The 26,297-nt window shown below is 45.0% G+C and overlaps 1 protein-coding gene across 2 annotated transcripts in view; it reads right to left on the reverse strand.

Moving 5' to 3' along the window:
- Mkrn1 (makorin ring finger protein 1) overlaps nt 1-19,069 on the reverse strand; it is a 23,427-nt gene extending 4,358 nt beyond the window's left edge. Inside the window, exons 1-4 of one of the 2 annotated variants that reach the window (XM_008823506.3) lie at nt 18,799-19,069; nt 8,981-9,109; nt 3,362-3,591; nt 1,668-1,894 (exon numbers count right to left, since the gene is read on the reverse strand). In XM_008823506.3, the coding sequence (XP_008821728.1) occupies nt 1,668-1,894; nt 3,362-3,591; nt 8,981-9,109; nt 18,799-18,974 (762 nt within the window). In that variant the 5' untranslated portion in view covers nt 18,975-19,069. Of the gene's footprint in view, nt 1-1,667; nt 1,895-3,361; nt 3,592-8,980; nt 9,110-18,155; nt 18,572-18,798 lie in introns of those variants that run through there. The other variant, XM_008823508.3, reaches the window with a different exon arrangement.
- Between the last annotated feature and the right edge of the window lie 7,228 nt (nt 19,070-26,297).

Here is a 26,297-nt window from a genome sequence, read left to right on the forward strand (position 1 = left end):
TTAAGTGCAGAGCCAGAGGTAGTGGTGCACACCTTTAATCCCAGCACGCAGATCTGTGAGTTCCAGGGAGACCCTGTCTCATTGACAAGGTAAACAGGGCAGGACTACAGAAAGCCTGGCAGGTGCTCAAACTGCTAAGCAGAGTTGCCATGTGACCCAGCTATTCCATTCCTTAAAGATGTCCAAGGTATGGTGAGTGAGATGATTTCGCTAGTAAAAATACTGTCAGGTTTGATCACTTGAATTCCATCCCTGGGTCCTACACAGTGTAAACAACAATCCCAAGTTGTCATCTGATCCCCCACACACAAGAAATTAATGTTACAAAAGGGGGGCGGGGATTGGCTGGATGGCTGGAGAGAGATGGCTCAGCGATTAAGAGCACTGGCTGTTCTTACAGAAGACCCAGGTTTGAATCCCAACACCCACATGCCAACTAACAAGCATCTGTAACTCCAGTTCCAGGGGATCTGATGCCCTTTTCTATCCACTATGGGCACTGCACAAAATGGGTGCACTCACATACAAGCCTAACAACATTCACACACATAAAATTCAAAAAAAAAAAAAAAAAAAAAAAAAAAAAGAAACATTTATGCAGACCATTCATTTGGACTAAGCTCTTGCATTGGGACCCAGCAGACCAGACTAAAAATCAAAATGCTAAAACTTTTCACACTGTCAAACTAACAACCGTCTTAACTCCAGTTTCAAGGGATTCAAGAGCCTCTTCTGTCCTCCTCTGGCATTGTACGACTCAGGCGCACTTACCTACATGCAGGCAATACACTCATAAAGTAAAAATAGTGAGTTCCAGGCCAGATGGGGCTACAGGGTGACCAAACAAAAGCGCCAAGCTGGGAGCGGTGGCATGCACCTTTAATTCAACACTTGGGAGGCAGAGGTAGGTGGAGCTGTGAGTTCAATGCCAGCCTGGTCTACACAGTGAGTTCCAGGCAGGTTGGGGCTAGATGGACATGTTTTTTTTTCTTCATCTTTTTTGAGATAAGGTCTCCCTGTAGCTCCAACATAGAGGACACTAGGCTAAGTCAAGAAACCAGTCGCTGAAGGTCATATACTGTATGACTACATAAAGCATCCCAGTTGCACATGGGGGCATGCCCCTGTAATTGTAGCATTTGTGAGGTAGAAGCCAGTGGATCTCTAGATAGTGAGGCCATCTCCAAAAAAGAAAAAAAAATCTCAGAATTAAGAAAAAGGACCCCACAGAAGCAAAAGTAGATTCACTACTGCAGCAGCTGGAAGGGAGAACAGAGTGACAGAGTAGTCTACTAAGGTGGGTGCACTAAAAGATGAAAATGACCTGAATGAGAATAGTGGTAATATCCACTATATAGTAATTATCCAATGCTATAAATATACTAACAAGCTAGGAAATACTTATTTCTAAAGGAATACAAGAAATATAAAATATGAATCTCAGAAAAACTCTAAGAAAGGAAAGCCCAGTCTGAGGTTCTGCCTTAAACTGCATCTTTCTGCCCTCAGCCTCTACAGTGCTAGGACTATAGGTATGAATCACCATCGTCACTGTTTGATAAAGTACGCCACAGACCCTGGGAGAAACATACCGCTACTTACAATGATTTCTCAGAAGGCAAATGTGATTTTGCACACTCAGTAACACAGCATCTTTGAGCACTTACTTTTATGTGCTGTGACCTCTGGGCCGCATCCATTGGGTGTAGGACCTGCAGCCCACACATGTCACAGGAGTCTCCATGGAGATACACACAGTTTTCCCCATAGCGACACTCTCCCACTGCAGCATAGGGGCAAAGCTGTTTCTTTGTCTCCACCGTGGTTTGCTCCTTCTCCGACTCTTCCTTGGCCACAGAGCCCTGCAGGGGTACTTCAGTGCAGGAAGGGGCAGCTACAAATGTTTTAAGAATATGGTAAAGGTCTCAGTATATAAGGCAGAAACATGAAATGTAAAGGTAACCTAGAACCTAACTGAAAAAATAATCAAAACAACTTTAAACCCAAGAGATAGCCTGTTAAAATTTTCACTTTTAGCTGGGCATGGCAGTGCATGCCTTAGTCCCAGCGCTAGGGAGGCAGAAGCAAGCAGATCTCTGTGAATTTGAGGCCAGCCTGGTCTCCATAGTGAATCCAGGACAGCTGCAGCTACAGGAAGACCCTGTCTCAAAAAGACCAAAAAGGAAAAAAAAAATTAACTTTTTCCCCAGTTGAGTTGAGTCTGTAACCTATAGCTTCAGCTAGCCTGGAACTTGCTCTATAGACCATGCTGGTCTCAAACTCAAGAGATCTGCCAGCCTCACCCTCTGGGACTAAAGGTGTGTGTCACTGTGCCTGGCTCCCCCTTGGGTTTGAGACAGGGTAGCCCAGGATGGCTTAGAATTTGCCACCTGCCTACCTCAGACTATCCAGTAATGGATTTACAGGTATACATCATCACTCCCCAGCTGTTTCTCACTTTTTCAATTATGTGTACATATGGAGGGGTTCAGCACATGAGCCCAAAGAAACTAGAAGAGGGCATCAAATCCCGCCCCCCCTAGAATTATTATTAATAGCTGGTTGTGAGCCTCCCATCATGGGTGCTGGGAACTGAACACAGTCCTTCCCTCTGGAAGAGCAGGAAGTCTCTCCAGCCTGTTTTGGGTTGACACTAACTTTATAATATAATAGGCCTTAACACAAATGACAGAATGCATGAACTCCAGTGTGGGGGCTATGGGAGATCCCAAAAGGGAAGGAGGAAGGGGTATAAAGATGAAATACACAAAACCAATAAAAAATTTTTAAAAAGATCTCACTGTGCAGCCCAGGCTGGTCTTGAACTTACTGATCATCCCATCTCAGTGGCTCCAAAGCTGGAATTACATCAAGCCCAGCTCTCTATTTGAGTATCTTGTGCAACTGAAATTTAATCTTACTATTGATTAGGGAAACTGGAGCTACTTGATGAGTTTGAGGTTGGCCTGAGCAAGAGACCCAGTCTCTCTCAAAACAAAACAAAACAAAAAAACAAAACCACTAAACAAACAAACAAAAACCCCAAAGGATTATTTGGGGGCTGACTGTGTAGCTCGGTGGTAAAGCACTTGCCTAGCAAGTTCAAACCCTGGATTTGACCCTAGCACCAAAGGTGGTAGGGGAGGGGCAATCACATATGGGATGATTCTGGATTTTCTTAAACATCCTTAATTCATTACTATTGGGGCTCAAAAAGTAGCTTCTATTCACCCAAGTCTTAAGTAACCCAATTTAAAGTGTTGATATCAGGCTAAATGACTGGGAGCAGAAAGACTCAGCTCACTGATGGACTGTCATTTAGCCCTGTAACAGTATTTTACAGGATCCTCAGAATACTTACTACGGCCACAGTAGGGCTGCCCAGGAACAAATTCAATGGCATTCACCCAGTCCTCTGACCCTGCTCCGATAGTTGGGAGCTTTGGGTTTCTTGACTCAGCTTCTTCTGGATTCATTTCAGCAAGTGAACCAGCTCCAGATGAGACACTGGAGGAAGCTGCAAGGGATGGTTTTGCACTCAGATCTGCAGCAGTCACTTCTTCTTGCTTCAATGGCTTACTGTGTTCATACCTGATAAAGAAAGAAAAAAGGAAGTAAGCAGTTACAAACTATCCAGCTACATCTAGCTCCTGGACCCTTACAGCTTCAAGGGTTGGGTTTTGTTTGGTTTGAGATAGGGTCTGGCTCTGGAACCCAGGCTGGACTCACACTCATTAGGAAGTCCAGGATAGCCTTAAATGTGTGGCAATCTTACCGCAGTACCTTCCCAAATGCTTCAATTAAAGGCATGAGACCATACCTGGCCTTTATTGTTTCTTCTTGTAGCTGTGATTAAATCCATGGGCTTGTGCATCTAGGCAAGTACAGGCCCAGATACCTACTTTCTAGGTCTGGAATAGAGCCCATGAGTCTTTGTATACAGCAAGCCACAGTGTGATGCCAATACTGCTGATCAAGGCCAAAGACCATGAGTCAGCAAACTTGCAACTTAGGAGATTCTCTTTAAGAGGGGGCTGAGGAGATGGCTCTGCTGTTAAGGGTAACAGTTGCTTTTGCAGAAGACCCAGGTTTGGTTCCCAGTACCCACATGGCAGCTAACAACTATCCATAACTCCAGTCCCAGGGGGTCTGACAGCCTCTTCTGACCTCCAAGGGCATTGTACAACACGGGTGCACTTACCTACATGCAGGCAATACACGCACACACATAAATTTTTTTTAAAAGTTTAAAAAAAAAAAAAGGCCAAGTGTAGTAGGGTACATGCTTTTAGCCCCAGCACTCAGGAGGCAGAGGTAGGCGGATCCCTGTGAGTTTAAGGCCAGCCTGGTCTTACAGTCTATACAGTGAGTTCTTGGCCAGCTGGGGTTATATAGGGAGACCCTATCTCAAAAAGACCAAAAAATAAAAGTCAGGCCTCTCACTTGAAAATGTGGACATGGACTGGCACACCACATATAGTCCTGTGCCCAAATTCAAAAAAGAACAATTATGCCACTTTAAAATGGCTAAAAAAGAACTCATCATTTAATGACACATGAAAGTTGTATAAAATTCAAACTATCGTGGCCCAAAATAAAGCTGCAATTAGAACACTGCATATACATTAGTTATGTGTTGTCTGTGGCTGGTTTTGCATATAGAAACCATACACCCTGAGTCATCAAGATGTATTCTCTCAACCTGTACAGAATGTTTGCCAACCCAGTCTGTGCAATTCTCGCATCCACTGGATCCAAGGGCCTTGACTTTGTTATTACAGTTACTAAATAATTTGACAAAATTGCTGATCCTTTCAGTTTAAGTGTTAAGTGATGAATTCAAGCTGAGAAAACAACTGAATAGAGCTTTTCTTCCATTTACTTATTAGTATAACTTTCAAACTAAAATTAATTTAATGAAGGCTATAAAGATACTCAGCACGTGAAGGTGCGTGCCACCCTGGGACCCACCCGATGAAGGAAAAAGCTGACTCCTGCAACTTGTCCTGACTTCCACATGAGTGGGTGCACACAAACAACCGCAATGAAAAAGTCTAAGAAGTTGCTAGGCATGGTGGCATACACTTTGAATCCTGTAGAGGAAGGCAGGTGGATCTGTGAGTTTAAGGGAGAGTCAAATAAGCCAGGGCTACAGCGAGACTATCTCAAAATACTTAAGTTTTATGGGATCCTTTAGTAGACAAATGGGGCAAATTCCTCCAAAGGGAACTCAGAAATAAAGAGTGGAATTTTCAGGACACCTGGGCAGACCAAGGATGTGGTGGCATTCACCCCCTTAAAAGGTTGAGACAAAGCAACAAGTTCAGGCTAGTCTAGGCAACTTAAGGAAACTGTCTCAAAATAAAAAGGGTAGAGGATATATGTAATACAGTGGCAGAGTACATACTTAACATGCCAAGACCCTCAATCCCCAGAATTGCCCTCACCTCCCTCCCCAATCCATACAGAGTAACAGTCAAGAGTTGGTTTAAGACCTTTGGAATAACTTTAAATGAAAAAAATACAGCTGGATGTGGTGGTGGATGCCTTTAATCCTAGTACTTGGGAGGCAGAGGAAGGTAGATCTCTGTGAGTTGCAGGCCAGCTGAGGCTACAGGGAGACCCTGTCTAAAAAAGACCGAAAAAAAAAAAAAAAAAAAAGGAAAGAAAGGAAGAAAGATAAAGCTAGAGGTTTCAGGGGAAGCCATAAGATTCTTTGGCTAGTCCACAATCAAGCTTTTAGTAATCAATCACCTATATTGGTAAAATCATCATCCAACTTTTTGTCAGACTTTTACAGGTTTCCCTAATACCAGTTCATTTTATCTCAAGAGCTCTAAATCCAGGTCAAATCAGGATTATTTGAGGAAAGAATGACAAAACAAGGGCACTGCATCCTTATTAATCCTTATTAAAATTCCTTAAATGAGTATTCCGTGCATCTGCCCAAATGTCAGTCTTGCTGAAACAAGGGCAAGCCCATCTCACTTTCTAGACTCAAACCTTGCATCCTCTCCATGAGGTTTGAAAAAGAAAATGGTTGCCACGTACAGGTCTTTTAAAGCTTGACAAAGATCTCTTCAATGTCCCATTCATCATTCAAGCTATCAATGCTCACGAGTCCCTCTTCTGAAAATAGCCCATCTGTTCATGAGCTGTTCATTTGCCTATTCTGTCTTAGTTAACTCACAACACTCTGTTCTCATCGATACTTAATTCCTTTCTTCTGGTCACTGTGGGCCCTAACTCTCAACATACTATACAACCCCGTTTCTCCACACTGAGCCTAGTCTAATCTATACCTCCTGCAGAAACTGTCCTCTTGAAAGAATTATCTGTTCATCATAGGACGGTGTACTAACAACCCTTACTCCTTTTAGTACTGTGACTACAAAAGACCTATCTGCAGGCTGGAGAGATGGCTCAGTGGTTAAGAGCACTGGCTGCTCTTGCAAAGGACCTGGCTTTGATTCTCAGCACCTACATGACAGGTTAACAACAGGCAGCCACAACTCCAGTTCCAGAGGATCCAATGCTCTCTTCTGGCCTCCACAGTCATTGCACACATGCGGTACGCTTACATCCATGCCACAGGCACAGGCACACACATACACAAAAGACAATTGCAAAATGATTAATCATCACCCTCAGATATCAAGGGACCCATACTGGGCTCTTATGGTCACCTAAGAAGAGTAAAGGAAGGCTTGCTTTGTTTTTCCATCCTTACTGGAGTAGTTTCCCAACAAATACATAGAGGAATAAATACCTCCTACCCATACTCTTTTGAACTCCATGTACTTGATGTCAACAGCTCACAAACACACACACACACACAATATGTGGCTATGACACTGGCTACAAAGTCATACCGAGTGTTGTGGTTTCAAGCATACCCAAGTCTCTGACATCTCTCTCCTTCCAAAAGTGGAGCTCAGTACCTCTTCACTTCAATGTGGGCTGGACTTAATGACTTTGTTCAGAATTTAAAGTGACAGCACATCACTTCAACTTCTTTGTCCAGAATTTAAAGTGACAGCACATCACTTTTATGACTAGGTCATAAAAGGCATTGTGGCTTTTCCTGACTCTTACAGTGCTGGCACAAGGGAAAGCTAGGAAATTATGTCTTGCCAGGAGCCACACCAGCCACATCATAAGTACTCCTCCCCAAAGAAAGAGATGTTTTTGTCTTTTTAAGGCAGGTCTCCCTGTAGCCCTTGGAACTCACTTTGCAGACCTCAGGCTAGCCTCAATTCCCCCTGCCTTTGTCTCCCAAGTGTTGGAAGTAAAGGTGTGCACAATCAGGCCTGGCAAAGCTCAGTCTTAACCTGTTAGTTTCTGGATTAACTTAATAGTACCTAGACATCTTGTGAACTGGGAAAATTAGCTGTGCTCAATTTCTAAACAGAAGCCACTACTGTTAAATATGAGCAGGCAGGATTACAGCAATTACACAAATCATGGAGATTACTTAGTAACTAATCTCTGTTGGTTCACAAACACTATAGGGGTATTCCTGAATCATTACCCCAGAGCCCTTCCCTCTTGGCTTCTGTTGTTGTTTCTGAGCTTCCAGGTTGCAGGAAGTTTTTTAAACTCCCAAGCTCCAACAGCTAGGTGTTTCACTCAGTAGTTGAGTGAATGAAGCATGAGGCCCTGGGTTTCATCCACAGAACAAAAAGAAAAATAATAAAAATAAAAGAGGGGACCTAATGTACCCCAGGTTCTCTCATCAATCATATTAGTAGAGAACTACATTTATTTTATATATATATTTTAGTTTTATGAGTGTATTGCCTGCATGTATGTGAGTGCACCCGTGTCGTGCAATGCCTCGGAGGTCAGAAGAGGGCTTCAGATTCCCCTGGAACAGGAGAGTTAAGGACAGTTCGTAGCCTCCATGTGGGTGCTGGGAATTGAACCTGGGCCCTCTGCAAGAGTAAGTCAGTGCTCTTAACTGCTGAGTCATCTCTCCAGCCCTGAGAACAACTATAAAAACAATCTAGTAACCATAACCTTTCAGTTTTGTTTGCTTTTTTGGAGACAGGGTCTCCCTGTAGCCCCAGCTGTCCCGGAACTTACAGACCAGGCTGGCCTTGAACTCAGAGATCCGCCTGCCTCTTCCTAGGATTAAAGGCATGGGCCACCATGCCCATATGCTTTTTTTTTTTTTAAAAATATTTATTTTTATTTTATGTGTATGCGTGTATTGCCTACATGTATTGTGCACATGTAGGTAAGTGCACTCGTGTCATGCAGTGCCCACAGGACAGAAGAGGCTGTTGGATCCCCTGAAACTGGAGTTATGGACAGCTGTTAGCTGCCATGTGGGTGCTGGGATTCAAACCTGGGTCTTCTGCAAGAACACTCTGTGTTCTTGACCACCGAGCCATCTCTCTGGCCCCCTTATTTTAGTTTTTTTGAGACAGGGTCTTACACTGTAGTCCAGGCTAACTATGAACAGGTAATCCTCCTGCCTCAGTGTCCCAAGTGCTAGGATTATAGACATAGGCCAGCATATACAAATACACCCTCACCATATCTCTTAGGATTGTATAATTTTCTCCTTGTACATTAGTGAATAGGCAAGCAGTCTATCACCCAGAGCTACATCCATCCCTTTTCCCCTTAGAGACAAGACAAGGTCTGACTATGTAGGCCGAGCTGGCCTCAAAACTTGCTATCCTATTTCAGCCTCCCAAGCAGCTAGGATTACAGACATGTACTACCACCTCAGCTGGCCCAAGAAGCATTTTTGTTCTTTTGGTCTTTTTGAGACAGGGTCTCTCTATAGCCCCAGCTAGCCTGGAACTTGTTTTGTGACCAGGCTAGCCTCAAAATCAGAGATCCACCCTCCTGCCTCTGCCTCCCAAGTACTGGGATTAAAACCCAAGAAGTACTTTTCAAGGCATCTTTTACTTTCATTTCTTCCTCAGCCCACCTCTGAACAAAACTGAGTTTATAAACTATTTCTTACCTGCAGCGGTCTCCATAAATACAGTGCCCTCTTTGAAAATACTTGCACACTACACCATACGGACTGTCAGAGAGGTCATGTGAGTAGCGACAGTTTTCACCTTCCTTACAAACCCCATGCATAAAATACCTGTAAGACATAAGACAAAGGACCATAAAACTAGATTAGAAGACTAAAGCCAATTCTCAAAGAATTCATTATTAATTCATTCTTGGTAGTACACTGACATAGCAAGCGAGCAGTCAATGACCCCAGACTGTATGGCCAAGATGATCCATTAGGTATTATGACAGGCAGAACAACACAGATACACCTCCAGAAAGAAGATATGAGGTGGTTTTTTTTTTGAGGGGGGGGCTGAACAGAGAGCCTCAAGCACTATACCACTGAGTTGTATCCCCAGGCCCCCAACCTAAAGACTTTAAGTATTCATCTTGCCCCAGCAGGTCAACTCTGATGGCTGGCTGTCCTCATTTTATAGTCCTAGAGCAGCAGCTTCTAATTCTCCACTAACTTGAGCCACTAACTACGGCTCTATCTGCAAAGCAAATCAAAGATAAGAAACCATTCAGCCTAGAAAGGATGCTGTTTGTGTTTGACTATCAAGGAAACAATAAAAGCCACATATGAAAACAAGCAAAATTAGGCCAGCAAACTTAAAAGATTACGGGAGACACGAGTAATAGTTTCCAAACACCAAGAACAGAAACACAATCCAGTTTTCTAAGGCCTGACCTGGACCAACAGAGCAACACCATCACCTGGCTGCTAGACAAAGTAAACTGAAGACCCCACCGGGGGCCTATTAAATCAGAACCTGGGAGCTGGAGAAGATGGCTCAGTGGTTAAGAGCACTAATGGCTCTTGCAGAGGAGCCATATTCAGTTCCCAGCAACCACATGGCAGCTAACAAATGTAAACTCTAGATCCAGGAGATCTGACTCCCTTTTTCTAGCCTCAGATGGCACAGCACACAGGGGTGCACTTAGATATGCAGGCAAATACTTATACACATAAAACAATAGAAATAGGGGGCTGGAAGCTGGGCATGGTGGCATATGCCTTTAATCCCAGTAGTTGGGAAGCAGAGGCAGACAGATCTCTGTGAGTTCAAGGCCAGCCTGGTCTACATAGTTCCAGGACAGCTGGGGCTACAGGGAGACCCTGTCTCAAAAAGACCAAAAAAAGAAAAAAAAAGAAGGGAAAAAAAAATAAGAAATAGGGGCTGGAGAGATGACTCAGCAGTTAAGCAAAAATTAGGGGCTGGAGAGATGGCTCTTGCAGAGGACCTAGGTTTGATTCCCAGCACCCACACAGTGGCTACGAACCGTCCGTAACTCCATTTCCAGGGGAATCTGAAGCCCTCTTCTGATCTCCGTGGCACTGCATGACACAGGTGCACTCACATACATACAGGCAACACACTCATACACATAAAATAAAAATAATAAATATTTTTTAAAAAAACAAGAATTAGGGCCGGGTGTGGTGGTGCATGCCTTTAATCCCAGCACTTGGGAGGCAGAGGCAGGCGGATCTCTGTGAGTTCAAGGCCAGCCTGGTCTACACAGTGAGTTCCAGGCCAGCTGGGGCTACAGGGAGACCCTGTCTCAAAAAGATTTAAAAAAAAAAAAATTAAAGAAAAAGAAAAAAGCTGCCTGGGGCTGGAGATATTGCTCAATGGTTAAAGTACTGGCTACCCTTGAAGGATTCAGGTTCACTTCCCAGCACCAACACAGTGGCTAACAACCATCTAACTCTGGTTCCAGGGCTCCCAACACCTTCTTCTGGCCCCTGTGGGCACTGTATACACATCACACACATATGCAGGTAAAATACTCATGTCTAAAAAAAGAAAAAAAGAAAAAGCTGGGGCTGGAGAGATGGCTCAGCAGTTAAGAGCACTGACTGCTCTTGTAGAGGACCCAGATTTGATTCCCAGCACCCACATGGTAGATAAGCACTGTCCTTAACTCTAGTACCAGAGGAATCTGAAGCCCTTGGCATTGCAGGACACAGGTGCACTCACATACATGCAGGCAATACACTCATGCACATAAAAAATAAAATAAAAATAGTAAATAAAATACTTTGTAAAATAATAAATAAAATAAAAATACATTAAACTTTTTTTCCCCACAAAACAGGCCAGGCATGGTGGCGCATGGTTTTAGTCCTAGCACTTGGGCAGCAGAGGCAGGTGGATCTCTGTGAGTTCAAGTTCAGCCTGGTCTACATAGCGAGTTCCAGGCAAGCTGGGGCTACAGGGAGACCTTGTCTCAAAAAGACCAAAAAATTTTTTTCTATTTTCTTAGTATATACTTATCAATGCTTTGTCTGAATGTATGTAGTGCTTGGGGAAGCGAGAAGAGGGCATAGGATCTTCTGGAACTGGAGTTCCAATGGTTGTGAGCTGCCCTGAACTGCCCGCCTTCTTATGGGTGCTGGGAACCAAACCTGAGTCTCCTCTGTTAAGACCAGCAAGTGCTCTTAACCACTGAGCCATCTCTCCAACCCAGGAGATCCTGTCTTAAAACAAGGGTCAGCAAGACAGCTCATTTGGGTAAAGGTACTGTCAAGCAAGCCTGATGACTTCAGTTTGATCCCTGGGACCCCTTGGGAGGGAGAAGTAGAACTCAGCCTGGTCTACATAGGGATTTCTAGGCTACCTGGGTGACAGAGGAAAAAGTGGTTTCTAGGGGTCCAAGAGAACCAAACAAAACCTTCATAGCATCTCTAGGCATCACAACCTAAGATTTCTAGAAATTAGCAAATCACTTGATCACTCCACCTGCTGTAGTATTTCTTGCTTTGATGCCTATGTCTGTTTTTCTTAAACGGGGCTCTCACTATTTTCCACAACCTGGTCCTAAACATCTGGGCTTACGTGATCCTCCCTGCCTTGGCCTTCCAAGTGATGGCAATACAGGTATGCGACCCCATATCTGATAATTTAAGTTTTATTTATTCTTTGAGAATTTCATACGTGTATATAATGTATCTTGATTGATCATCTCCCCCAATACTTGATGTGGTCATTTGAATGAGAATGTCCTCCATGGGGGGTTCCAAGTATCTAGACACTTAGTCCCCAGTTAATGGTGCTATTTGGGGAAGATCACAGAACCTTTAGGAGGTATGGTCATGCCTGAGGAAGCCATGTCACTGGAGGTGGGTTTTTAGAGTTGAAAACCATTCCCCCGCTCCTAGTCTGTCTCTCTCTGCCTGCTTGAAGTTGTGAAGGCTCAGCTTTCTGCTTAGGCCACTTCCTGCCACCATGTCTCCCTGCCATTATAGACTCTTACCCTCTAGAATCATAAGCTAAATAATTCTTCCTTCTATTAAGTCTCCTTGGTCATATCATTTTATCACAGCAACAGAAATGTAACTAATACACTTAATTTTTGATAAGCACTATACATTATATACCCTAGGCTATAGAGGTGGATTAATGGTGAAGGGCACATACAATTCTTCTAGAGGACTAGAGTTCAATTCACAGCACCCATGTGGGGTAGCTCACAACTGCCCAGAGAACTGAAAAAAAAAAAAAAAGCCAGGTGTGCCTTCCATTTATAATCCTACTAACATTAGTTTAAGGCTAACATGGGCTACAATACTGAGGCCTGTCCTGGACTCCCTCCAAAAAGATCCCTACCATATAATTCCCAAACAATAAATTTCACTATGGACAGACATCATAGTAGTTGAATAAAGCATTTCTAGGATTTCTTCCTTTTAAAGATATACTGGAGGGGCTGGAGAGATGGCCCAGCGGTTAAAAACACTGGTGGTTCTTGCAAAAGACCCTGATTCGAATCCCAGCACCCACATGGCAGCTAGCAACTGTCCGTAACTCCAGTCCCAGGGGATCCAGCAGCCTCTTCTGACCTCCACGGGCATTGCACTTATCTACATGCAGGCAATATTCGCATATGCATAAAATAAAAATAGCCAGGCGTGGTGGCACACGCCTTTAATCCCAGCACTTGGGAGGCAGAGGCAGGCTGGTTTACACAGTGAGTTCCAGGACAGCTGGGGCTACAGGGAGACCCTGTCTCAAAAACAAAAAAGACATACTGGGGGAGACTAGATGGCTCAGCAGTTAAGAGCACATGTCATTCTGAGGTCTGGAGTTTTATTCCCAGCACCCACACTGTGGGCTCACAACCATCCTTAACTCTAGTTCCAGGAGACCAGTCTTTGAGGGCACAGGGATGCAATGTAGTCCATACAAACATGCATGAATACATGTAGGTAAAACACTCATACCCATAAAATAAAAATAACTGGCTGGGGGTGGTGGCGCACGCCAGGAGGCAGAGGCAGGCGAATCTCTGTGAGTTCAAGGCCAGCCTGGTCTATGTAGTAAGTTCCAGGACAGCTGGGGGCTACAGGGAGACCCTTTCTCAAAAAGAAAAAAAAAAAAAAAAAAACCCTTTTCTATGTTTGTTTTGCCTATATGTCTGGGTATGTAAGTGCATCAATCATGCAATGCAGCACAGGCCAGAAGACAGCGTTGGACCCCATGGAACTGGCATTACCAACCGTTTCTAGCCACCATGTAGGTGCTGGGAACCTGCAAGAACAGCCACATACTCTTAACTATTGAGCCATCTCACCATTCACATCTGGCAAAAAAAAAAAAAAAAAAAATAAGTAAAGGTAAACTGTGTCTCCAAAGCCATATTAATAACATTGAGAGAACTTGGGGCTAGGGAAATAGTTCAGTTGAAAGAGTGCCTACAGCACTGCATAAAACAAGTATGGTTGGCACATGTCTATAATCCTAGCACTAAGGAGATGGAGACAGGAGGGATCATAGGTTTAAAATCATCTTCGGTCTAAATTAATGTAATATCCTGGCTCAAAAGAAAAGTTGAAACTTTCAGCATAGGGGTTGGAGAGGTGGCTCAGCAGCTAAGAGCACTGGCTCCTCTTGTAGAGTCCCATTTTGGTTCTCAGCACACACGGAGGCTAACAACCATCTGTAACTCCAGTTCCAGGGGATCCCAGCACCCTCTTCTGAGGGCACTGCATGACACAGGTATATATATATATACACACACACACACACACACAGAGGTAACATACTCATACACTTTAAAAAAAACAAAAAACAAAAAACAAACAAAAAAAAACTTTCAGCATCTAGGCAGGCTTGGTAGCTCATTCCTGTAATCCTAAACTTGGGAGGGTAGAGTATCAGTCTAAAGATCAGGCATTTAAGTCTAGCCTCATTTACATGAGACCCTGTCTCAAAAAAAATAAAATGAAAATTAAATAATACAACTCACTGTGTAGACCAGGTTGGCCTAGAACTCAGAGATCTGCCTGCCTCTGCCTCCCGAGTGCTGAAATTAAAGGCATGCGCCACCATGCCCAGCCCATAACAGAGTCTTTATGTGTTATTTCACTTGCCAGAAGATCTACTATTGTAGCACTCCAACAAAGCAGTGTATAATTTAACATTACGGTTTGCACATTACAAGTTTTCCTTTCTTCTTTTTTTTTTGGTCTTTTCTGAGACAGGGTCTCCCTGTAGCCCAGCTGTCCTTGAACTCAGAGATCTGCCAGCCTCTGCCTCCCAAGTGCTGGGACTACAGGCGTGCGCCACCACACCTGGCTACAAGTTTTCTTAAAATATTAACTGTTTTAACTCTCACACCCAAGGCAACTAGCAGCAAGGATTCTGACTTCATAGCCTTGCTCTAATGAGGAAGAAAACCAGCCTCATGGTGGCAGCATAACAGCTTCTCAGCACAGAATTTCTTGGGCTTTTCTTTACCCTGCAGAAATAAAACACAGTAAGAATTTCCAAGAGAAGTTTTAAAAATATAATAAGAAAATCATGGTTTTGAGTAACTAAAATTGAACACTCCTATGCCTGGTGTGGTTGTGCATGTCTTTAATCCCAACACTCAGGAGGTTTAGGCAGGTGGATCTGCAAGATAGAGGGGCCAGTCTGGTTGATAGTGTACATGGTGACTTCCAGGCCAGCTGAGGCTATAGACACCCCATCTCAAAAAAATAAAAACCTCGGGGCTGGAGAGATGGTTCCTGGGTTAAGAGCACTGACTGCTCCTGTAGAGGACCCAGGTTCAATTCCCAGCACCCACATGGCAGCCACGAACCATCCTTAACTCCAGCTCCAAGGGGGAATCCGAAGCCCTCTTCTGACCTTCGTGGCATTGCACAACACGGGTGCATTCACATACGTGCAAGCAATACACTCATACACATTAAAAAAAAAAAAAACGCAGACCAGGCCTGATGCCCCCCAACCCCCAAACAAACCACCACTCCAGCTGGGTGTAAGGTACACACCTTTAATCCCAGCACTCCAGGAGAGGGAGATGGATCTTGGAGGTGAAAGCCAGCTTGTTCTACATAAGGAGTTTCAGGCCAGCCCGAGCACATACACAGTAAAACCATGTCTCAAAGAGAGGTAAGATAGCTCACTGGATAAAGGTGGGAAGAGAGGACTGACTCCCCTACATTGTCCTCTGGTCTCCACATGTACCAGAACACAAGTATACAAGAACATAGCCACCCCACCACTAAATAAATGAATGCAATTAAAAAAAAAGTTTTAATCCTTATCCAAAGGACTGTAAAGAGGGCTATGTCCTAAGTATAAAATACTCTCGGGGCTGGAGAGATGGCTCAGTGGTTAAGAACACTGAGTATTCTTGCAGATGACCCAGGTTCAAATCCCAGCATCCACATGGCAGCTAATAACTGTCCATAACTCCAGTTCCAGGAGATCTGACAGTCTCTTCTGTTCTTCGAGGGCACAAGGGTGCACTTACCTACATCCAGGCAATACACACATACACATAAAAAAAAAATATTTTTTTTTTAAAAAAAGAATATTCTCATTAAAATTTCCTGATACAGAAGTGATCTGTTAAAGGAAAAAGCATAAACACTAGAAAATTCTCTTCAAGGGGCTTCAAACACATTGAAAATACAATATGGTACATGCCTGCCATTGATCAGCTGGGCATCTGTATAGTACACACTGCTTATTTATATAAAAGGAAAATAAGAGGGTCCCAAAGAGTTACCTGTTTCTTACTATTTCAAGTGAGCCCTTTGTCTTGGGCAATTTACAAGTCTCATTTCTTTTTCAATGACAGCAGAGGAATCTTACAAATTCATATTAGGATAGATTATTTTACTTACAATTCTATCAACATCAACTGGAGCATTTACTAGTACCTGGTCTATGTCCTGAGAAATGCCCTGCAGGGATTGTAAAATAAAACTCTGTTCCTCTCATAAAGCTCAAAGTCTAGAACAATAATTCTAGAACTGGAGCTCATCCTGCGTGCTTCTAATGGGCTGCTGGGGGGATCTGAATTCAAGACTTCATGCTTGAACAGCAATCTTTTTACACACTGAGCCATCTCTCCAGACGCCCAAATAAATTTAAGACATAAACGTACTGGTTCACAGGAAAGAATTTCCACCGCTCCAGAGAACATCTAGAAAATTCCCTTAACTCCAACCCTAAAGGGAGCTGGGGGCAGCCCAAGCCTGTAATCCCAACACTTAAGAGAATACTGGATAGGATCAGGCTAAGGCCATCCTTGGCTACAAATGGAGTTTAAGGTCACCCTGTGCTATGTTAGACCCAATCTCAAAAAAGAAAAGACCCTAAAGACAGGCAAGAAGTAATCAGAGAAATAAGAGTCAGGCACATTAAAGAGGAACTTAGAAAAGGAGAACCGGAAAAGAGGGAGCCAGGCATGCCTGTAATCTCAGTACTTGAGGTAGTGGCAGAATGATGTAGGAGTCCCAGGCCAGTCTAGGCTCAATGGGCTTGCTTTTACACACACACACACACACACACACACACACACACACACACACACCCCGATAAAAAGGGAGGCAAAAGGGCTCAGATGTAAAAGCACTGGTTACGCAAGGCTGGCAACCTACGTTAGAGCCCCAGAATCCAGGTATAGATGGGAGAAGAACAATAATTCCAAAACTATCTTCAGATCTCTGCTGTGCAACCCTGATTCCCCCACCATTATGCTTGTTTGTTTTTTTTTTTTTTAAAAAAGGAAATGGTTGAAAGCAGCAACTGTATGTAGAGGAGAGGCTGGGTGTAGTGCCCCATGCCTTTAATCCCAGCACTCGGGAGGAAGAGGCAGGCAGATCTTTCTGAGTTCCTGGCCCATCCAAGTCTACATAGCCAGTTCCAGGACAGCTGGGAATATACGGACTACAGGGAGACACTGTCTCAAAAAGAAAAAAAAAGACAAAACCCACAACTGTATGTAGAAATATAAAGCTCGGCAGGTTGACAGGCACAGCAGGATAAATAGGTTAAGTATTGAAATGTTGGTGTTGGATATACAGGACCAGATTCAGGTTCAAGATGGTGGATTTAAAAAAAAAAAATAACCAAGGTATCTTATGAAGCTCTTTAAAAGTTCACCTATTATCCCTGTCTGGTGGTGAATGCCTTTAAACCCAACACTCTATGAGACAGAGGGATCAAAGCAAGTTCTAAACCAGCCACAGATATGTGAAAAATAAAAATGGAAAAATAAAAAGCGTTTTAATCTGGGCCAAGAAGTGATTGTGCACCAGAGGCAGGTGGATCAGTGAGCTGGAGGCCAGCCTGGTCTACGTAGACTTCCAAGCCAGGCTAGCCAAGGCTATATACAGTAAGACCCTGTCTCAAACTCCCGTACCCACCCACCCCTCAAAAAGCTTTAAAGGGTTGGGATTTCTTCAATTCCGAAGTTAATACAGCAGAGTTCTGCATTAGGCTAATATTTTTACGTATTTGCATATAAACCGTCCTGTCCATCTCACATGAAAACCGACTTTTCCTTTGCATTTTTTTAACCGACAGAAAACTTGACAGTCGCTACTGATGATTTAATTAATATACTCGGGCGTGGTGCCGCATACCTGCAAATCCCAGCATTAGGGAGACTGCTGAAAATTCTACAACTGTGTGGACTATATGTCAACCAGGGATATCTCAAAATTAAAAAAAAAAACAAAAAAAAACCCACACACACAAAACACCCCCCGCCCAACATCGTTAATACAACAAATACCTCTGATGCTTACTGCTGGAAAAAATATTTTACATGCGTATTAGATAACCGCCATCCGATCATTTTTTTCCAAATTCCCTCTTGCTTACCAAACCAGAATCAAACCTCACACTCCTCAGCTCTCCTTTACGTTAAGTAGGTCAAGTGAAATAGGAACACCGCACACGGAGGCAGTGATAATGGCAGTTAATAATAATAATAAAAAAAAGAAAGAATGAAAAGAAAAACAAATTCAAGGGTGGAGGTGACAAGCCCCGACTCGGAACGCTGGGTTCAGAGACAAAGCTCGGAACCGCCACATACAAAAGACATACAAAAGCAGCGAATCCCTGCGGGGCGGGGGTGCGCGGCGCCGAGGCGAGAAAAGACGTTACAAACGGACGGCCGGGAGCCAAGGCACAGGGACCCTCGCTCCGCGGGTCTCAAGCCGCCCAGGGGGTCGTTGGAAACGGACTGACTGCGCCAGGCTCGCGCCGCATCCCCGAAGCATGAGTGATAAGAGGCCGGAGAAGGGACGCCCACCCTCACCCACAGGCACCGTAGCCGGCAGGGGAGGAGCCGGGGCCGTCGCGCTGGGCTCCGGGGACTGGAGGTGGCGATCGCGCGCCCGCCGCCTCGCTGGCCGGGCGGGGGGTTGACGCGGCGCTGCGGACGGCGAGGATGCCCGCGACGCCCGCCGCCGCCTCCTCCTCCCGCAGCCCCCGCCCTCCGCCCGACCACGCAACGTCCTACCTGCAGGTGACCTGTTTCGTCCAGCCGCCGCCACTGCCGTCGCTCCCTCCTCCCGCCCCCGGAGACAGGGCAGGGACTGTGGGGAGAGGGGTGAGGGAGGCCGCTGCCACCGCCGCCGCTGCCGCTCCTGCTCCTGATGTTGTGGCTGTTGTTCCGGGAGCCGCAGCCTCCGCCATTACTGTTTATCCCACACAGCAATGGCCCCGGAACTTCCGGGATCACATAGTTCCGGTCCGGCTGAGAAGGATAAGGCGGCGAAGGGAGGGGAGGGGAGGGGAGGGGAGGGGAGGGGAGGGGAGGGGAGGGGAGGGGAGGGGAGGGGAGGGGAGGGGAGGGGAGGGGAGGGGAGGGGAGGGGAGGGGAGGGGAGGGGAGGGGAGGGGAGGGGAGGGGAGGGGAGGGGAGGGGAGGGGAGGGGAGGGGAGGGGAGGGGAGGGGAGGGGAGGGGAGGGGAGGGGAGGGGAGGGGAGGGGAGGGGAGGGGAGGGGAGGGGAGGGGAGGGGAGGGGAGGGGAGGGGAGGGGAGGGGAGGGGAGGGGAGGGGAGGGGAGGGGAGGGGAGGGGAGGGGAGGGGAGGGGAGGGGAGGGGAGGGGAGGGAGGGAGGCTGAGGAGCCCAAGCGCTCCGCGTCGCCCCGCGTCGCGTCTCGGTGAGCTCTGGCCTCAGGAGCCTCAGGCTCCTCCGGCGCTCCCGAACCCGCCCCCGACGACACTGATTGGCCGAGCCGACGTGCGCGCCGAGAAGGAGGCGGGCCCATGCGGGCCCTGGCCAGGTGTGCTGAGATGCTGGGATCCGCCCTGCCAGAGGTCCCGCAGCAAAGGCCTCCTTCGTACTGCAGGCTGGAGGAAGCGTAGGCGGGGAGGGCCTGGGTGTGGGTTCGCGCTTTCCCGGGGTGAACTTGGGCTGGACACCTATTGTTGGAGTCCCAGTTTCCTCCTTTCTTCGTTGAGGGCAGTAGATCCTACCTTCCAGAGATTTTCGGCATCAAAATGGAGGTGTCCATCTGGCATTCTAAAAGTTCGAGACCAGGCTGGGCTGCATAGACTGTCGAAACACCAAAATATTAATGTAAATAATAACCAAGTAATCAGGTGAGGTAGGGTGCATTTGTAATCCCAGTGTTTCGGGAACCAAACCTTTACATGAGTTTTGAGGACCATTTTAGGTCCAAATAAACATACAGCCTCTTTATTATTTTAGGTTTTGTATGTGTCCTTTAAAAATTTTTGTATTCATGGACTGGAGAGATGGCTCAGTGGATAAGAGTACTGGCTGCTGTTGTGAAGTACCCAAGTTGGGTTCCCAGAACCCACGTGGCAGCTAACAAACGTCTAACTCCAGCTTCAAGGGACCTGACACCCTCATCTGACCACTGGCACTGCGTGACACAGGTGCACCTATCTACAGTCAGCCATTACACTCAAACACATAATAATAAATAAAAAATTTTTGTATTCATTTAAATGCCTAAAACCACCGATACTATCTCAAAAAATTAGGAAAAATATGATGTGTTTAATATATACATCACCTCACACAACTCTTTTGTATTTATTATACTCCTCATTTATACATTAGAGTCCTAAACATTCATCCTGCCTACCTAACTAGAACATTGTACCTTTTGACTAGGTCTCCCCTGTTAGGGTTCCAATAGCAGCCCCCCTCTCCCCAACAGGGACCTACAGACTTTGGAGCCTGGAAAAGGGAACTTAGCTGATAAGCACCTTGACCTTTGAGGTCAAGAAGGACAAACTCTGCTGAGAAGCAGCCTGCCTTTCCTCTGACCTCCAAAGATAAGATAAGCAGAGTTCCTCTTAAGAGGAAAAGAAGATACTTCCACACCCTAATCCTACCTGCTTCCCCCTCCCTGATTTCTCCCCCAAACACCCCCCTTCCACACCCTAAAGCCCCCATATGTAAAGTCCCAGCTCATAACCTGTGAGCTGACATCTTTTCCTTCCCGAGGGAAAGGTGCCCCTTGCGAAATAGATCTGTGTCCCACTGAGAATTCCATCTGTGTCTCCATGTCTTCATCCAACCGCTCGTGCTCGTGCCGCTCGCTCCCGCCCATTCTCTACCTATCATCCCCACTTCCTGTCCTCTACCAATGGTAGTTCTATTGACTCTGCATTTCTTTTTTATTTACTATATTTATTTATTTATTTGGTCTTTTTGAGACAGGGTTTCCTTGTAGCCCCAGCTGTCCTGGAACTCACTATGTAAACCAGGGTGGCCTTAAACTCAACTGCCTCCCGAGTCCTGGGATTAAACGCGTGCACCACCAGGCCCGACTACATTTCTTTTTTTATTATTTTTATTTATTTATTTTTTTGAGACAGGATCTCCCTGTAGCCCCAGCTGGCCTGGAACTCCCTATGTAGACCAGGCTAGTCTCAAACTCATAAAGATCTGCTCGCCTCTGCCTCCCAAGTGCTGGGATCAAAGGTGTGCGCCACCATGCCCGGCCATATTTCATTTATTAAAATCCTTTGTCTTCCTTGTATGTCTGAAGGCGAGCAGGTCTAATGGAGTCATTCTTGAAAACTTGACCAGAGTTCCCCATGTGCTCAAACCATCGTGGTCTGATCCAGAAATAATGGCTGAACATGTGCCAGCATGCAAAAAGGTCATTAATTTAGACTACGTGACCGTTCAAGATCTACCCAGTGAAAGAGATCATGTTAGTCTTTGCACATAAAAACAGAAAAAATTTAAGGCTTCGATTTAAAAATAAATCCCACAAATAAATGAGACCATGAAATGTTTTTCTTAGTATCTGGATTGCCCCAGTTAACACACTGCAGATTCCTCCATGTTGTCACAAATGGAAGGATCTTTTTTATTTTGTTTTGCTACCATGGGGAACCAAATAAAGACCTCGTAGCCGGAAATTGCGCATTCCTTTAGTCCCAGCACTCTAGAGCAGAGGCAGATGGAACTGTGAGCTCCTGGCCACCCTGATTTACATAGTGAGCAGTGCCTAGTGAGTTCCAGACCACTGGGGCTACAGGGAGACCCGGTCTCAAGAACAGCAATAAATATGTAAATAAAAAATAAAGACCTCTTACATTCTAAGTAGGTGCTCTACTAAGGACCCTCCCCCATTTGTAACCCGCAGGGCAAAAATTAAAATGTTCTAAAGAGACACTTCTGTCCCTCAAGCTGACTATCCAACTGTTGAAACAATGGACCTCAAAGAAATGGAAATTTACCCAGGAATCTCATGCTGAGCAAGGGAAAAGGCACCCAGCAGAGGGGGAACTTGTCTCCTGGAAAGAGATTTCACACAGTTTGAACCACTTGTCAGACCACTTTACTGGCAAAGACTGAGCCCAGACAATGACGGGTCATTGGTGAACAGGACCACACTTTGACCCAGACCGTTTAGATATGCATTTTCCTAGCCTTATATTTAAACTTTAATCTCATTTCAGGACCCCTAACAAGGACTGGAGAGTGTCACTGGATCTTTTGGTCCCATTTCCCAATGTGGCCACATTTTCCCTGTTAATTTTACTGTTTTAACTGGTTTCTCAAGGAAGTGATGGAACTTCTTGGAAATGCAAAATGTCCCCCTGCCAAGCCCCCCAAGTTTGGGAACACATTCGCTACATAACATCCTCTCCCTCTTTTTTTTTTTTTTTTTTTTTTTGTCTTTTTAGTTGTCCTAGAACTCACGACGTAGACCAGGCTGGCCTCAAACTCACAAAGATCTGCCTGCCTCTGTCTCCCAAGTGGTGCTGGGATTAAAGGTGTGCGTCACCACGCCAGGCTCCTCACTCTTTTATTAGCTACATTCTAGTATAGACCAGGCTGATCTGGAACTTGATCTTTAAGCAAGGATGACCTTGAACTGATCTTCCTGCCTTTGTCCACCACCCACAGGTTGATATTTCAGCCTTCCATCTCTATGCCAACATATTTAATTTTATTTCTCCATCAATGCCCACCACCCATTCTCACTCAGCACAAAAAACTGAACTTCTACCCAGTTACATAAGCCTTTCACATGTGTACTTTTACCTTAAGAAATAAAAATCAGCCCATCAGACCAGGATGTCCTTAACAGGGACAGTGGGGGAAGAGGGGTACAAAACCAACAGAAAAGAAACTTCTCCCCTCAAGGCCACAGTATAGCAGCACAATACACACACATGCACGCATGCACACATGCCTTCAACTACTTACTCTTTGCACTAATGAATTCCCCTGCCCAGCTCCATTTCTCCTGCTTTTCAAGAATAGTCTGCTAAGGTACCAGTTCCCAAACTGCCCTCAGTTTACTCCCACAAGCACTCAATCCAAGGCTGCTCTCCTCAGGTTCCCTCCTCTGAATCATTCAGACTATTGCTGGGGAAACTAAAGTTTCCTTTAGAGGTTCTCAGTATCATTAATGAAAGAATTTAAGGGGGCTGGAGAGATGGCTCAGTGGTTAAGAGCTCTGGCTGCTCTTGCAGAGAACCCAGGTTTGATGGAGGCTAACTCCAGTTCCAGGGGATCCAACCCCTCTTCGACCTCTTGTTTTGTTTTGCTATGAGAGAAAACCAAATAAAGACCTCAGAGCCCAGCATGACATATTCCTTTAGTCCCAGCACTCCAGAGGCATGTGTATTGTCATGATGTTTTTAATTTTTTTTTGTTTTTTAGTTGTTTTTGTTTGTTTGTTTGTTTAAATTAGAGTTTGGTTTTGGGTTTTTGTTTTTTTTGTTTTTTTTGTTTTTTTTTTTTGAAGCAGTGTCTCCCTGTAGCCCCAGATATCCTGGAACTCACTATATAGACCAGGCTGGCCTTGAACTTGGCTGTTTTTTTGATACTGAGTCTCAGCACATATCCTAGCTGACCTGGAACTCATGTGTAGCCCAGGCTGCCTTCGAACTCACAGAGATCCCCCTGCCTCTGCCAATTGAGTGCTGGGATTAAAAGTGTGTGCCATCATGCCCAGCTCCTATCTCTTACTTATTTATTTATATTTATTTATTTATTTTGATCTGTTTTGATACAGGGTCTCCCTGTAGCCCCAGCTGTCCTGGAACTCACTATGTAGACCAGGCTGGCCTTGAACTCAGAGATTCACCTGCCTCTCCCTCCCAACTGCTGAGATTAAAGGCCTGTGCCACCACACCCGGCTATTATTTTTACTATTTTATGTGCATGCAAGTACACTCTTGTCATGTAATGCCTGCAGAGGTCAAAAGAGGACATCAGATTCCTCTAGAACTGGAGTTATGAAGGGTTGTTAGCTGCCATGTTAGGTTTCTTTAAAGGAGTTGGTCTAAATAGATTAAGCAGGCTCCACACATAGGACATTTGGAGACAAACTTAGCTCCACAGGCCTATGAATGAAAGTTCCTAGGGAAAAAAAAAAAAAAAAAAAAAAACCTACATCCTAAAACAACATTCTACAAAGGTTAATCAACTGATTAGAACTTCAGTGACTGTGAGAGTTTGCAATGTTACAGATCCAGAGTCTAATTACCATTTATCTTGGGCCATCTTTAGCCCCCTAAATAGCTACTCCTTACTGCTGGTCTTTGTTTCTAATTAACATCCCTTGACTAACAGATAAAAATCTTTTGGAATGTATTAAGTTAGCAGACCACCAGCTCCCACCAACCAAATGGCTGAATGGCATCAGATAGCATCTGAGGCTAGAGCTGAGATTTCTCCTTTGCTGTATCTGCCTTCTTAATGTTTCCACTAATGTATTTGGAAAAGTGTATTGAACAATAACTTTCCTTTTTTCTATTACTATAAAAACTTCATAAAACTGCTACTAAACTGGGCGTGGTGGCACACGCCTGTAGTCCCAGCACTTGGGAGGCAGAGGCAAGTGGATCTCTGTGAGTTCAAGGCCAGCCTGGTCTACATAATAAGTTCCAGGACAGCTGGGGCTACAGGGAGACCCTGTCTCAAAAAGACCAAAAAAAAACCCAAAAAAAAAAAAAAAAAAAAAAAAAACCCTGCTACTAAATTGGAACATGGACCTTGGGATAACCTGATCCCATGGTCACTCATTTGGCTCCAGAATATAATCTCCTCTGAGGTGGGAGCTGTGCTTTTGTGATGTCTTAACATATGACAGAATACATGAAATCTGGTGGGCAGGTGGGGGCGGGTGGCTATCAAAGGGGTACAGAGAAGAGAAGGGGGGGGTCTAAATAGCATCAAAATATATTGTATGAAATTTGCAAAAGTTTAATAAATTTTTCCCCAGAAAATTCTTTTTTTTTTTTTTTTCTTTTTTAAGAAAAACAAGTGGTACAGGCTTTGAATCCCAGCACTCCAGAGGCAGGCGAATCTCTGAGAGTTCAAGGTCAGCCTGGTCTACATAGTGAATTCTAGGCTGGCTGGGGCTACAAGGGCACCCTGTCTCAAAAAAGACCAAAAAAATTCCAAAAAACAAAACAAAAACAAAAACCCACCATTTTCTTTTGAGTCCAAGAAAGGCAGGTTTAGCAGTGGCGTTTAGGAGGCTCTGCAGGGAAGAAGTGGGGCTCCGGAGAAAGAAAAGGCTAGAAGGGAGAAGTATAATGAAAATAGAGGAGCTTGTCAGATGTTGAAAGCTTTTACAGTGTGACGGTAATTAAGAACTTTGCAACAGGAAAAGCCCAGAGATAGAAATGCCCACCCCCCGCACCCACCGCACAGCCCTTACTCAGGATAGAAGTCTTTGTTTTCCTAGGCTTTCGGATTCCTGTAGCCTTTGTGGCCCCACAGGAGCTTACTTAATTATCATGTATATGCTATGGACCTTTTGGGTGCATTCCTCACATATGAGTATAAAAACTCCTCAAAACTTGAACAAAGGGTCTGATTCCTTTTATGGAAGGATCGGTGGATCAGTCCCTCTCCTCGCCTGATTTTTGCTGTTGGTCTTGGGTTTTTCACATAAACAAGAAAAAGTTAACACTCATCTGAGTAACTCTGAAAAGCAGATAGGTCAGTACGAAGGTACTCTCAGTGTCTATAAGCACTGAGAGGAGGCGCTTCTAGAAAGAAAAAGTTATTTCATTAAGAGATTGTTTCTCGCAGGGCGTGGTGGCGCACACCTTTAGACGCTGCACTCCAGAGGCAGAGGGAGGTGCATCTCTGTGAGTTCAAGGCCACTGGGAGTTCAAGGCCAGCCTAGTCTACATAGACAGTTCCAGGCCATCTGGGACTACAGGGAGACCTTGTCTCAAAAAGACCAAAAAAAAAGAGAAATTGTTTCTCCTCCCCCACCCCAGTGTGCAGCTTGAAACCTCATGACCCCACCCGGGCTAGAAAATTCAGATTCTACTCTTTTTTTTCTTTTGACTTTTTTGAGACAGGGTCTCCCTGTAGCCCCAGCTGTCCTGGAACTCGCTATGTAGCCCAGGCTGGCCTTGAACTCAGCGAGATCCACCTGCCTCTGCCTCCCGAGTGCTGGGATTAAAGGCGTGCGCCACCACACCGGGCTCAGAGTCTACTCTATTTGAGCTGGAGGAAGTAGTTTGTCTTTAATGGACCTCCACAAAGCC

This window comes from Nannospalax galili, unplaced genomic scaffold (genome assembly GCF_000622305.1).
Source record: "Nannospalax galili isolate Female #2095 unplaced genomic scaffold, S.galili_v1.0 scaffold307, whole genome shotgun sequence".
NCBI classification, from domain to species: Eukaryota; Metazoa; Chordata; class Mammalia; order Rodentia; family Spalacidae; genus Nannospalax; species Nannospalax galili.